At 36.2% G+C, this 13048-nt stretch overlaps 2 protein-coding genes and 1 long non-coding RNA gene across 5 annotated transcripts in view; all 3 read right to left on the reverse strand.

Moving 5' to 3' along the window:
* LOC104707737 (chromatin modification-related protein EAF1 A-like) overlaps positions 1-3517 on the reverse strand; it is a 5456-nt gene extending 1939 nt beyond the window's left edge. Inside the window, exons 1-5 of one of the 3 annotated variants that reach the window (XM_019227976.1) lie at positions 3182-3517; positions 2247-2426; positions 2084-2138; positions 1894-1991; positions 1087-1818 (exon numbers count right to left, since the gene is read on the reverse strand). In XM_019227976.1, the coding sequence (XP_019083521.1) occupies positions 1087-1818; positions 1894-1991; positions 2084-2138; positions 2247-2386 (1025 nt within the window). In that variant the 5' untranslated portion in view covers positions 2387-2426; positions 3182-3517. Of the gene's footprint in view, positions 1-980; positions 1819-1893; positions 1992-2083; positions 2139-2246; positions 2427-3181 lie in introns of all 3 variants that reach the window. The other 2 variants (XM_019227977.1, XM_010424163.2) reach the window with 2 other exon arrangements.
* LOC104789864 lies at positions 7419-8472 on the reverse strand. Its single transcript, XR_768570.2, has 2 exons — positions 7750-8472; positions 7419-7632 (listed from the first exon to the last, which is right to left on the reverse strand). It is a non-coding gene; the product is annotated as an uncharacterized LOC104789864 (long non-coding RNA).
* LOC104789865 (receptor-like protein 12) lies at positions 8559-11362 on the reverse strand. Its single transcript, XM_010515504.1, has one exon. The coding sequence runs from the start codon at positions 11345-11347 to the stop codon at positions 8699-8701; it is 2649 nt and encodes an 882-aa protein (XP_010513806.1). The 5' UTR covers positions 11348-11362; the 3' UTR covers positions 8559-8698.

Raw genomic sequence — 13048 nt, forward strand, 5'->3', positions numbered from 1 at the left:
CCTGTTGAAACAAGCATCTTTGTTACACATCGGAAGTGACTAATAGCTGTAGAAATTGAAGAGCATTTAAATACATTGCAGAAGATCAAGAAGTCTCAATCAGAAATACCTTAGCTCCGCTTGAGCCTTCTCAATTGCTGTTCGGCGCGGAGATGTTTTAACACCAATACCACCTCCACTATCAATAACTCCTCCCATGGAATCAACCTCAGCATTTACTAGAAGATATCCTGAAACGTTTCCATGCATCACCACCTTGGATGTACCATAAATTCGAATTCTAACTTAACTGAAAAACAATATCAAGAAGGTTTCAGTATTACAGCATTCCGAATGACCATACTGCAGAGGTTAGAACCAGTAACATCTAAATGTCGACCTACAAATAATAATGGTCAATCTATGCGCATCTAGTAAGTTCTCATCATACAGAAAAAGCAGAGAACATACAAAAAATTCCAGAGAAAGTCATGGCAGTGTCATATGATAACAGATTATAGAGTAGCTTAGAAGAATCAAACAAAAATCATTCAAATGTCCAAAGGAACATCAAAGTGAAGATAACTCCCTAGAATCTAGTATTTGACAGAGAATCTTTATACCTAACCTAACGCCTCTCCCATTCTCGATCATTTAGAAGATCAGATGTAGAGAAGCAACATAACCCATTACAGAGCTCAGGACTACTCATTCCAGGATAACGCAAACTAAAACTCTACGAGACCCAAAAAAAATGAAGTGTTGCCTCAAAGCAGAGAGGTCCTCGAAGCTTAATCCAAACCTAAAGTTAGAAATGATCAACTTGAGCTACTTAATGTCGTACCCACGAACTCTACAATCAAGTATTACACATTTCGAAGCAAAACGAGGCAGAAACAAGAATCACAGAGACGTAATTACAGCAAACAATTCACATTCCTGATAGAAATTAGCAAAATGAGAAGCAGTGCACCCAAAACGTCANCTACATCTACTTCTATGTTGTTAGCAAGAGAAGACTCTGACTCTAACCCTTTAGTCCCTGCAGCTCCTCTATTTGTTAAGCTTTCTTCCTCTCCCGTGGAATCTCTTAGGCCATTCAGTTGGGTAGAATTATTTTTCTGACCAGCTATTGTTACAGCTTTGGGAGAACCAATCTCTGTACCAGTCGAAACTATTTGTGCCTTCTCCACAGCAAGGCCAGACTCTCCAACTGACAAATATGCAGAGCTTTTTCTATATGTAATGTCGGCTTCATCTTTCAATAGACTAGTCTTAGATCCAGCAGTACTCTCTCGTACAACAGGTTCACCATCCACCTTAGTATTCAGCGAATTGCTGGGAACTATATTTTTTGGAACGATATTACCATTTGAATTTGCAAATATTGGACAAGATACGGAAGTTGTATGCCTATCCTTTTGATTCGCTGCTTCGGGAATGCAACCCTTTCCTTCCACTGATCCTCTGCGAATAGATATAGACGTTGCAAGACCACCACGATTCTGAACTAAATCCGTAGAGCTTGACCGAGATGGATCCCGATTAATCTTTGATCTGTTCCTTCGAGCATACGGGCGAAAGATGGCAGAATCTTCTGTTTCTTTGGTATTCTGGTTGGTATTTGCTTTGGAGGATCGTTCTGACTCAGAAGTTCTGTTTTGCCTATTAGGATATCTCAAATTTCTTTCTCCTTCAACTGACTTGTTTTCAGAATCAAACAGTAAGAGATTATCTGCTGTATTGGGTTCAGAATTTGTAGGAACTCCAGGTCTACCGCTACTCTCCACAGAGTCTCCATGTGGTGAGGCAGTCAGGGCAAAACTATCCTTGACTTCACTGTGGGGGTTATGGGTAAATAATGATGAGCTAAGCCATGAAATAAATGGGGAACTACAACAAACAAGAGTGTACCTGTTTACAAAATGCTCTGCTTGCTGATCTGTGAGTGATGTAGATTGGACGCTTTGTGAAGTTGCAATGCCAAACTTAAAATCCAAGGGATTACCGCCCTGAAGCAGATAGAAGAGTAAAGGCTCGTCATCATAAGTTTTTGGAAAAAAAGAAAAAGAAAAAGAGAACAGGGATATATAGGTATGCATACTTTCTCCAGAAACTCCAATTCTCTCCTCCTTTCCTCACGGACATAATACTCTTGCCTGTTGAAACAAGCATCTTTGTTACACATCGGAAGTGACTAATAGCTGTAGAAATTGTAGAGCATTTAAACACATTGCAGAAGATCAAGAAGTCTCAATCAGAAATACCTTAGCTCCGCTTGAGCCTTCTCAATTGCTGTTCGGCGCGGAGATGTTTTAACACCAATACCACCTCCACTATCAATAACTCCTCCCATGGAATCAACCTCAGCATTTACTAGAAGATATCCTGAAACGTTTCCATGCATCACCACCTTGGATGTACCATAAATTCGAATTCTAACTTAACTGAAAATTAAATCAAGAAGGTTTCAGTATTTACAGCATTCCGAATGATCATACTGCAGAAGTTAGAACCAGTAACATCTAAATGTCGACCTACAAATAATAATGGTCAATCTATGCGCATGTAGTAAGTTCTCATGATACAGAAAAAGCAGAGAACATACAAAAATTCCCAGAGAAAGTCATGGCAGTGTCATATGATAACAGATTATCGAGTAGCTTAGCAGAATGAAACAAAAATCATTCAAAAGTTTGAGCCACTATCCAAAGGAACATCAAAGTGAAGATAACTCCCTAGAATCTAGTATTTGACAGAGAATCTTTACACCTAACGCCTCTCCCATTTTCGATCATTTAGAAGATCAGATGTAGAGAAGCAAAATAACCCATTACAGAGCTCAGAACTACTCATTCCAGGATAACGCTAAATAAAACTCTACGATACCCAAAAAAAAATGTAGTGTTGCCTCAAAGCAGAGAGGTCCTCGAAGCTTAATCCAAACCTAAAGTTAGAAATGATCAACTCGAGCTACTTAATGTCGTACCCACGAACTCTTCAATCAAGTATTACACATTTCGAAGCTAAACGAGGCAGAAACAAGAATCACAGAGACGTAATTACAGAAAACAATTCACATTCCTGATAGAAATTAGCAAAATGAGAAGCAGTGCACCCAAAACGTTAAAAAAATCACAGAACCTTCCAGCAAAGCTGGACTCTAGGGTTTGAGAAGAAGAGTGAGAAAGCTAGAGTTTACCTGGGAATTGAACGTAGAACGGGAACGAACGCAAAAAGCTAGGGCACAAAACTCGGGCAAAATCACCCAAATTCTAAAATTAGTTTCTCTCTCCTAGGGTTTCCCAAAAACACCTCTTTCCAAGCTTTTTTTTTTTTGTGTTTTCCCAAATCAGAGACGAAATCAATTTCTCAGAGAAACATGAGAGAGAGCTCCCACGACATGGAATCCGGTGAAATTGCTTTGCTTGTTGCGAGATTGATTCCTAATTCAGCAATTTTTGTATTCAATTTTGGTTTCCCTCTCGGGAGAAGAAAGGCAAAAAAAAAAAAAAAAAAAAAATTTGGCTTCTCGTTGATGTTTTTTTCGTTCTCTCTCTCTCTCTCTCTCTCCTCGACGCAGTATGCGACTCTCTCTCCCTCTCTCTCTCTCCCCGGATTCTGGGCCTGAGATTTTGACCAAATAAGGCCTTCTTTATGTTTTGTTTGCTCTTGTTGTTTCGGGCCTTTTTGTAGTATATAAGTTGCATAAACAGTTTCCATGTTATGAAACTTTACACAAATCTCAGGCTACATCGCTGGATTAGTATCAAATTTATTAACTAGTTTAGTTTGTTTTTTGTTGGAATAAAATAAAACATTTTATACTAATAAAAAGTAGCAGCTATAAGCACTTTAAAGCTTCGACCTAAGCTTTAAAACCACTAATAGTAATTAGCCACCTCACTAATTAACATTTTTAAAATTTCCAGAATTTTCTATATTAAGAATTATTTCAAACAACCTATCACGATTTCACATGTCATTCATTAACATTTTTTAAATTTCCAGAATTTTTTAGAAAAAGGAAAATTTTAAATATATGGAAATAAAAGAACTATGCACAATATCCCACATCGGCTATAAATTTTTTAGACAATGGTTCAGAACCAATATAAATAAGATTAATATGCTACCAACAACGAATGAGCATGAAAGTTTGATTTATCAGGCGTCTAAGTTTAAAAGTTTTATATTCGGTTTGATCCAGTTTTTTATTTGATCAAATTAAAACTTCAAAAAGTTTCAAAAAAATATATTATAATATTTAAAAATTTAAAATTTTAAATATTATAAATATTGAAACTTTTAAAAGTTCTTAGCTTTTAAAAAGTTTTTAAATATTATAATTTTTAAATTTTAAAAGTTTAAAATATTATAAATATTGAAATTTTTAAAAAGGTTCAAATTTTATATTTCGAAACCTCTTAAAAGTTTAAAATATTCTAAATATTGATGTAAAACATAAATTATTTTCTTTATCTACGTTTGTGCTTTTTATTTCTTATTAGCTATAAAACATATTGTTGTGATTTTATAGATGAGTTGATATTTTTTCATTAATTTTTTATCTTATTTTTTATTTTTGTGGGAAAAGAAATGATTTTGTTCTTGGGGTTTGATGGGTTAACAAGTTAACACAACTGATTTTTATATTTCAAAAAATTGTGTATCTGAAATTTAACTTTTTCCTTAATACTAATTTAATTTTTTTAAGATAATATTTTACTACCATCATCAATCATATATAGTTTTCATCAAAATATATCAAATATACCCATGCGTAGCGTGAGTTCTAATAAAAATTGAGTCTACAGATTTTTCGGATAATTTACGCCAACGTTTTATGCCAATATTATATTATTAACAGAGTAAAGTATTCTGATTCCATTCAGTATATATGTATTGGGTTGTCTGAGTTGTTGCTGCAAATTGGCTGAAGTTAGTGATGTTAAGATTGAGAACATTGAGAAGGTCTAAATCATATGTCTATGTTAATCTTACAATTTTAGAATATATGTCATATATGACTTGAATTTTCTCTGCTCCTTCCCCACTTCTCCAAAAATAAACTATACGAGCTTTTATGTAATTCATTAACATGCAGGTTCTTGACTGCAGTAAGAAAATTGAGCTTCTGCTAGTAGACAAAATCTGAGAACCTTAGTTCACAAGTTAGTAACTTACCTCTCGGTTTGGCATGGCTTCACGTAGGTCTGGGCATTCGTTCAATCGATTTATTCAGTTCGGTTTTTTCGGTTTTTTATATTTCGGTTATCTAAAATTTCTACCAAATTAAACCGAATAATAATTTGGCTTGGTTTGTTCGGTACTCGATTTATTCGGTTCGGTTTTAGCATTTATTATATCTTCTGAAATTAACCGATTCTTTTCCTAATTTGGTTAATTTGAACCGAATTAGACCAAAAAAAGTTAATGGGCTCAAATTTAGACCTAAAAAACTTATAACATCTCCAACTAAAAATTACAACCCAAACCCAACTACATTTAGGGTTTTCGACAAAGTGGTGAGGCGACGGCGTACGACATTCGATCTCTCCATCCGATGAAGCTTGATATCAGCTAACCGCATAGAAATCTTTCTCGACGAGTTCTTTGACCATTGATCATCATCCCCACTAGAACTGAAAAAAATAAGAAAAGCAAAATAAATAACAATGAAAATCCATAACAGAAATTATTAAAGCTAAAGAGAAACTGAGAAAGATTTTGAACAACAAAAAATGAAAAGACTTGACGAACCTGAAGCTTCAGATCTCTCTAACAAGGAACACTTCATAAGCAACATGTGAAGAAGCGATAGAGATGATCTCGACAAAAGGAAGATTATGGTTGTGGCTAGAGAATCAATTATAAACTAGGTTTTTTTTAGGCATGGGCATTCGGTTCAATCGGTTTATTCGGTTCGGTTTCTCGGTTTTTTTATTTTTCGGTTATCTAAAATTTCTACCGAATTAAACCGTATAATAATTCGGTTTGGTTTGTTTGGTACTCAGTTTATTCGGTTCGGTTTTAGCATTTATTATATCTTCCGAAATTAACCGATTCTTTTCCTAATTCGGTTAATTCGAACCGAATTAGACCAAAAAAATGTTAATGGGCTCAAATTGACCTAAAACTTATAACATGTCCAACTAAAAATTACAACCCAAACCCAACTACATTTAGGGTTTTCGACAAAGTGGTGAGGCGACGGCGTACGACATTCGATCTCTCCATCCGATGAAGCTTGATATCAGCTAACCGCATAGAAATCTTTCTCGACGATTTCTTTGACCTCAATCATCATCCCCACTAGAACTGAAAAAAATAAGAAAAGCAAAATAAATAACAATGAAAATCCATAACATAAATTATTAAAGCTAAAGAGAAACTGAGAAAGATTTTGAACAACAAAAAATGAAAAGACTTGACGAACCTGAAGCTTCAGATCTCTCAACAAGGAACACTTCATGAGCAACATGTGAAGAAGCGATAGAGATGATCTCGACAAAAGGAAGATTATGGTAGTGGCTGGAGTATCAATTATAAACTAGGGTTTTTTTTAGGCATGTACATTCGGTTCAATCAGTTTATTCGGTTTGGTTTTTTTTAGTTTTTGATTTTTCGGTTATCTAAAATTTCTACCGACTTATTCGGTTCGGTTTGTTCGGTACTCAGTTTATTCAGTTCGGTTTTAGCATTTATTATATCTTGCGAAATTAACTGATTCTTTTCCTAATTCGGTTAATTCGAACCGAATTAAACCAAAAAAAATGTTAATGGCCTCAAATTTAGACCTAAAAACTTATAACATGTCCAACTAAAAATTACAAACCCCAACTACATTTAGGGTTTTCGAAAAAGTGGTGAGGCGACGACGTACGACATTCGATCTCTCCATCCAATGAAGCTTGATATCAGCTAACCTCATAGAAATCTTTCTCGACTAGTTCTTTGACCTTCGATCATCATCCCCACTAGAACTGAAAAATATAAGAAAAGCAAAATAAATAACAATGAAAATCCACAACAGAAATCATTAAAGCTAAAGAGAAACTGAGAAAGCTTTTGAACAAAAAAAAAAATGAAAAGACTTGACGAACCTGAAGCTTCAGATCTCTCAACAAGGTACACTTCATGAGCAACATGTGAATAAGCGATAGAGATGATGTCGACAAAAGAAGATTATGGTAGTGGCTGGAGAATCAATTATAAACTAGGGTTTTTTTAGGCTTGGACATTCGGTTCAATCGGTTTTTTCGGTTTTTTTATTTTTTGGCTATCTAAAATTTCTACCAAATTAAACCGAGTAATAATTCGGTTCGGTTTGTTTTGTACTCGGTTTCTTTGGTTCGGTTTTAACATTAATTATATCTTCCAAAATTAACCGATTCTTTTCCTAATTCGGTTAATTCGAACCGAATTAGACCAAAAAATGTTAATGGGCTCAAATATATACCTTAAAAACTTATAACATGTCCAACTAAAAATTACAACTCAAACCCAACTACGTTTAGGGTTTTCGACAAAATGGTGAGGCGACGGCGTACCACATTCGATCTCTCCATCCGATGAAGCTTGATATCAGCTAACCGCATAGAAATCTTTCTCGACGAAATCTTTGACCTTCGATCATCATCCCCACTAGAACTGAATAAAATAAGAAAAACAAAATAAATAACAATGAAAATCTATAACAGAAATCATTAAATCTAAAGAGAAACTGAAAAAGATTTTGAACAAAAAAAATGAAAAGATTTGACGAACCTGAAGCTTCAGATCTCTCAGCAAGGAATACTTCATGAGCAACATGTGAAGAAGCGATAGATATGATGTCGGCAAAAGGAAGATTATGGTCGTGACTGGAGAATCAATGATAAACTAGGTTTTTTTTATATAGTTATGGCATATGATTTAGTGGGCTCAATTTTTAGCCATTTTATTGGGTTTGGTTGTGAAACAATAAAAATCAAGTTTAAGCCCATAAACACACAAATCGACAGCAACTATATATTTCACATTCATCGTCTTCTTTATAGCCTCTCATTGTTATCCATGGCCGATTTGCAGAGTTTGAGTCAGATTCTCGTTGGATGGGAGCGGAATCTGAAGGGTTAGAGTAAAACTGAGAAACCCGATCGGTTTCAGCTCGCCGAACCGAACCGAACCGAATACTGAAATCCCAAAAAAATCTCGCCGAACGGTTTGTATCTCCTCTCACAATCGGTGCCGATAACCGAATTTGTCGGTTTATTCGGTTCGGTTCTTTCGGTTTGTAGCGAATGCCCAGGCTTCACGTGTACATTGAGGGATTAGAAGGCCCATATTATATTGTTTACTAAGCTAATGGGAAAATTTGTCCGATATATGCCTTCTTTTTTCAGTTCTGTTTTCCCGATAAAGAAATGTGATTATAAGTAGTACTGAAATATGATCCTTTAAGCTTTTGTGGTTTGCTTAGATAAATAAATGTTTTCTTGTAATCTAAAATCCAACTTTGAGTTTATGTCGTTTCATCACTCCTATTCACCCTCTCCCCTGCCTCTCTGCTACTTTATGATTATGCTACAGAGAAGAATTCACATACTTACTTTATTAGAAAACAAAATATAACAAAAACATCAGATAAAGATACAACAAATTCACGTAAGGAAATGCTTCAATAAAATACCAACAACAGCTTGGCAAAATTCAAACTCAAAACCAAAAGAAAATCTTAACGGTTTCCACACTTAATCAGACAAATGAGCCACTTCGGCTTGTATGAAGCAATGAGTTGTGCTATTGCCAATCCAAGTAACATTCCGATTCCATACCCTATTGCCACGTCTTTCCAATTCAGCACTAGTTCCTCTTCTTCATCTTCTTCTTTTTCTTTAGGCTGTTGTGATGGTGGCGTGTTAGTCACGAAGCAACGTTCTTCAAGAGGTAAACCACAAAGCCTTGCATTTCCTTCGAAGGACGATTTAGGTTGCCCAGTTATTTGTGTTCCTTGTGGTATCTCACCATTGAGTTGATTGTGAGAAACGTTGATGTACGCCAAAAACGAGAGAGTCCCTAGTCCATTAGGAATAGTCCCTGAGAGTTGGTTACATGATAGGTCTAGTGACTCGATCTTCATAAGATTGGACAAAGACAGAGGAATATGGCCTGTGAAGGCGTTGTTCGATAAGTTGAGTGCTATCAGAGCCTTTAAGAGACCGATAGATTCAGGAATTTCTCCTTCAAATCTGTTTCCAGAAAAATCAATGGTGGCTGAGAAAGTAAGGACTCTCTCTTGCTCCATTGATAGACCTTTATATTGTAAATCTATTTTGTCCAAAAAGGAGACGTAATAGTACCCGTAAACATCCTTCTGATATACCATATATGGACCCTTATTTTCATTCATTGTGAGTGATGATGCTTTCCAATTCACAAAAAAATCTGGGGGCAAGCTTCCAGTGAATTTATTACTAGCTATCTCAAATATCCGCAGCTCAGGAAATCCCAGAGGACCTTTATTAAGATGAGATATTGGACCATAGAAGTTGTTTGAACGGAGGATAAGGACTTGCAGTTTCGGTAAAGCCTTAAGGAAGAAAGGAAATGTATCGTTGATTCCGTTGTGGTCCGCACTAAGAAACTGCAGAGCTGAGCAATTTAGAAGAGACCTTGGAAGCTTTCCGGTTAATCGATTGTAGCCAATGTCGAGTGAACCTAGAGGTGTATCCGCATAAAACTTGTCAGGAATAGTTCCTTCCAAACTGTTATTTCGGAGATTCAAAATCAAGAAGTTATTCACACATGTAGGAACTGGACCAGTGAAGTTGTTGTAGCTTAGAATAAGGATAACAAGCGAACTTCTGTTGCAGATTGAAAGAGGTATGTCACCTCCAAATCTATTGCTTGCCGCAGAGAAGTAGTTGATAGAGAGTGGTGGATGCGGAAGTGCTCCTTCTAATTTGTTTCCATCCAAACCTAAGGTTTTCACCGATGAATTTACCAAAACTTGTGACGAACCTTCGAAGCCAGTTAGCGAATTATTTGTGATGAAAACTGAGCTTAGACGAGGAAGGCTCCATAACCACTCTGGAATTTTCCCACTAATTCTATTGTTGGATAGGGCAATATACTCCAAATTACGAAGGGTCTTTAAGATGTTTGGGAATTCATTGATGTTGCAGTCCGTCAAACGCAACGCTTCTAGTGTCGATGGGATGTATGAATCCAAACTTAAACTAGCCTGAGATATCCAATCACCAGAAATATCAAGGAGCAACAAAGATTTGAGAGAGGATAAGAGACCTAAGTCAATTGGATAGCTTGTTTTTAAGAAGGAAAGGTCTAGTACTTTGAGGTTAACAAGCTTTGAAATAGGCTCTAAGATTTTTCCTTCAAAATGGTTTTTACCTAGGTACAAATTCTCTAGCCTTGACAAAGAAGAGAAGTTCGAAACTTCAATAGAACCGCTAAGATTGTTTACACTTAAATCAAGACATGATAAGAAAGGCATCGTGAAGAGAGAAGGAGGGATGATTCCAGAGAAGTGATTATCATAAAGTCTTAGAATAGACAGTTTGGTTAGGTTTTGTACAAGAGGGAGACTACCAGTGAGGTCGTTCGAGAGAAGGTGCAACTCGGTTAACTGGGTTAGGTTACTAATTGTGGGAGGAACTTGACCAAAGAAGCTATTAGAGGTAATATCCAAGAACTCTAGTTTGTTGAGATTACCAAATTCATAAGGCAATGAAGATGAGGTGAAGTTGTTGGAAGCGAGAACGAGGTAAGTGAGGTGGTGCAATTCAAAAAGGCTACTGTTGGGATTTAGAGTTCCAGAAAAGTGGTTATAAGAAACATCTAACGTTGTGAGCTTGTGTAGTTTCCGCATAAATGAGAAACTACCAGTGAGCTCATTATCGGAAATACCTAAGACGGAAAGCATGCTTAGGTTACTAAATGAGGAAGGAACTTGGCCGAAGAAGCAATTATAGGAAAGAAGCAAAACCTCTAATTTGTTGAGCATTCCAAAGTTGGAAGGGATTGAAGAGGCTGTGAAGTTGTTGTGAGAGAGATCAAGGTAACGGAGCTGATGAAACTGGAACAGTCTACTGTTAGATTTCAGAGTTCCACTGAGACAGGCCCTTAGTCGTAGCTTCGATATCGCGCCTGTGGAGTTATCGCACCATACCCCATTCAAGGATTCATTATGATTGCAAGCTCGAGTATCAAACTCGTTCTTGAACTGCGTAAAGGCATGAATCTGGTGGGGACCACAAGCAACAAGACCAACAAGAGGGTAATTAAAAGCTAGGAAGCTTGAAGGGAAGACACATGAGAGTAAGAGGAGCAAGAGAAAATTCAAATGCGTAAGCAATTGAGACATGATGAAAGCTTTTTAAGAAAGAAAGGATTTTGATATAAGAAATGTGAGAAAGAGATGGGTATAAATAAAGATGGGGTGTAGTTTTGCATAGTGGAACACAACTTGACTTGGAAGAAGTTAGAGCTAACTGAAGTCGTCTTTGTTGTATTCGGAAGTGGCTCATAGCCACTCAAGTCATGAAGTGAAATCCACGTTAGATATATAACTTTCTTAACGTATAATTTGGATTGGAACCACATCAGTTTCTAGTTTCTCACATATATGTTCAAAATCATATTAATTAATTTGGCACAAGGACAAACACATTGGATACGTTTAGAGACATTTCGTAGCCCTACGTGCTCTTACAAAGAAGAATTGGCGTTGGTGACGTCGAGTATCAAATTCCGTAGCCCTCACGTTTGATTTGTTTGTCGAGTATCAACTTTCGAAGTTGGTGACAAGGCAAGGTGATTTCGAAGTTTGTCGGATCTTCCTTGCTTTAGATCTTATTAGTGACTCTTCTTCATTCTCACGTCGTGTACGTGAGGAAAGGAGAGAGAGAGCATGAGAGTTTTGGTTTGGTGATTTGAGACTACTGGAGGCTGGAGCTTTCGTGGTGTTTTGAGACTAAAACTCAATATTTTATGTATAAAGGCTACTAATCAGCCCACAAAAGCTATTACGCCAATTCAACTCTGTTTTAGTTAAAAAAAGTTAACGTCGTTTTAGTTAAGAAAAGTCACACATCAACTCTGTTTTATGCGCAAATAAAAAAGTTGTTTAGTTGAGGTAGAAAAATGAACTAACTCTTTGTTAATATATAAAAACGCACTGTACGTTTTGTTGAGCATGAAATACGTCATTTTCTCAATCATCAACAAGGTATTGTTCTCTAAACATTCTATGAGTAGTTGAGATCACGATCACCCTTTTATATATGTTTCTGGTAAAAAAAACAGAGGATATACCATTTGCAGGTTTCACCGCATTTACCTATTCACACAAATTAGATTCCATAACGAGATACTGGAACGAAAGCTACTAATGCATGTTCTCTTCTCAATTTTCATGAGGTATATAATTCATTTGTTGTCTCAGAAGCTTAGTATCATCGAGTCTTTATCGTATGAAAAAATATTATTTGAGATTCATGAATTTGAATAAAAGTCTATGCTAATGATGTGATATGTTATATTTAATTTTATCCCTAAATAAGTCCATTTACTCCATACTTGGATTGTAATTGTATGTGCAGGTTGGCATAAGAAATGGCGTTTTGTAGATATGTTTGCAATCAAGAATTGTTTCTAAACCAGTAAAATACAAGTGAAGTTTAGCAAATCTGTTGGTGCGGGATTTAACACCCCCGACATACCGATCTAAACCAGAAAGATAAATTGATTACTTAACCGGGAATTCGGTTAAGGATCTTAACTGATGATCTGCATGAAGGCATGTTCGGACAAAGAGGCTCAGCCCATCAATGAGAAGCCGACTTCCTAATTCGCCCGGCGGCCGACTTGAGGAAGAGATGAGAACTTTCCATATCTCATTCTGGACGATAAGGAAAGTTAATATATTCTGTGATCGATGAAATTGTATAAAAGGGGAGAGACTTCTCCATTGCAAAGCATCCAGTAAATAATACAAAAAAACCCTAATTCTCTACTTTTACTTGTTCTTGAGCAGAAATCCTAACTTCTTCCTCAAGAGATCTTT

Source organism: Camelina sativa, chromosome 1 (assembly GCF_000633955.1).
Source record: "Camelina sativa cultivar DH55 chromosome 1, Cs, whole genome shotgun sequence".
Lineage (NCBI taxonomy): Eukaryota > Viridiplantae > Streptophyta > Magnoliopsida > Brassicales > Brassicaceae > Camelina > Camelina sativa.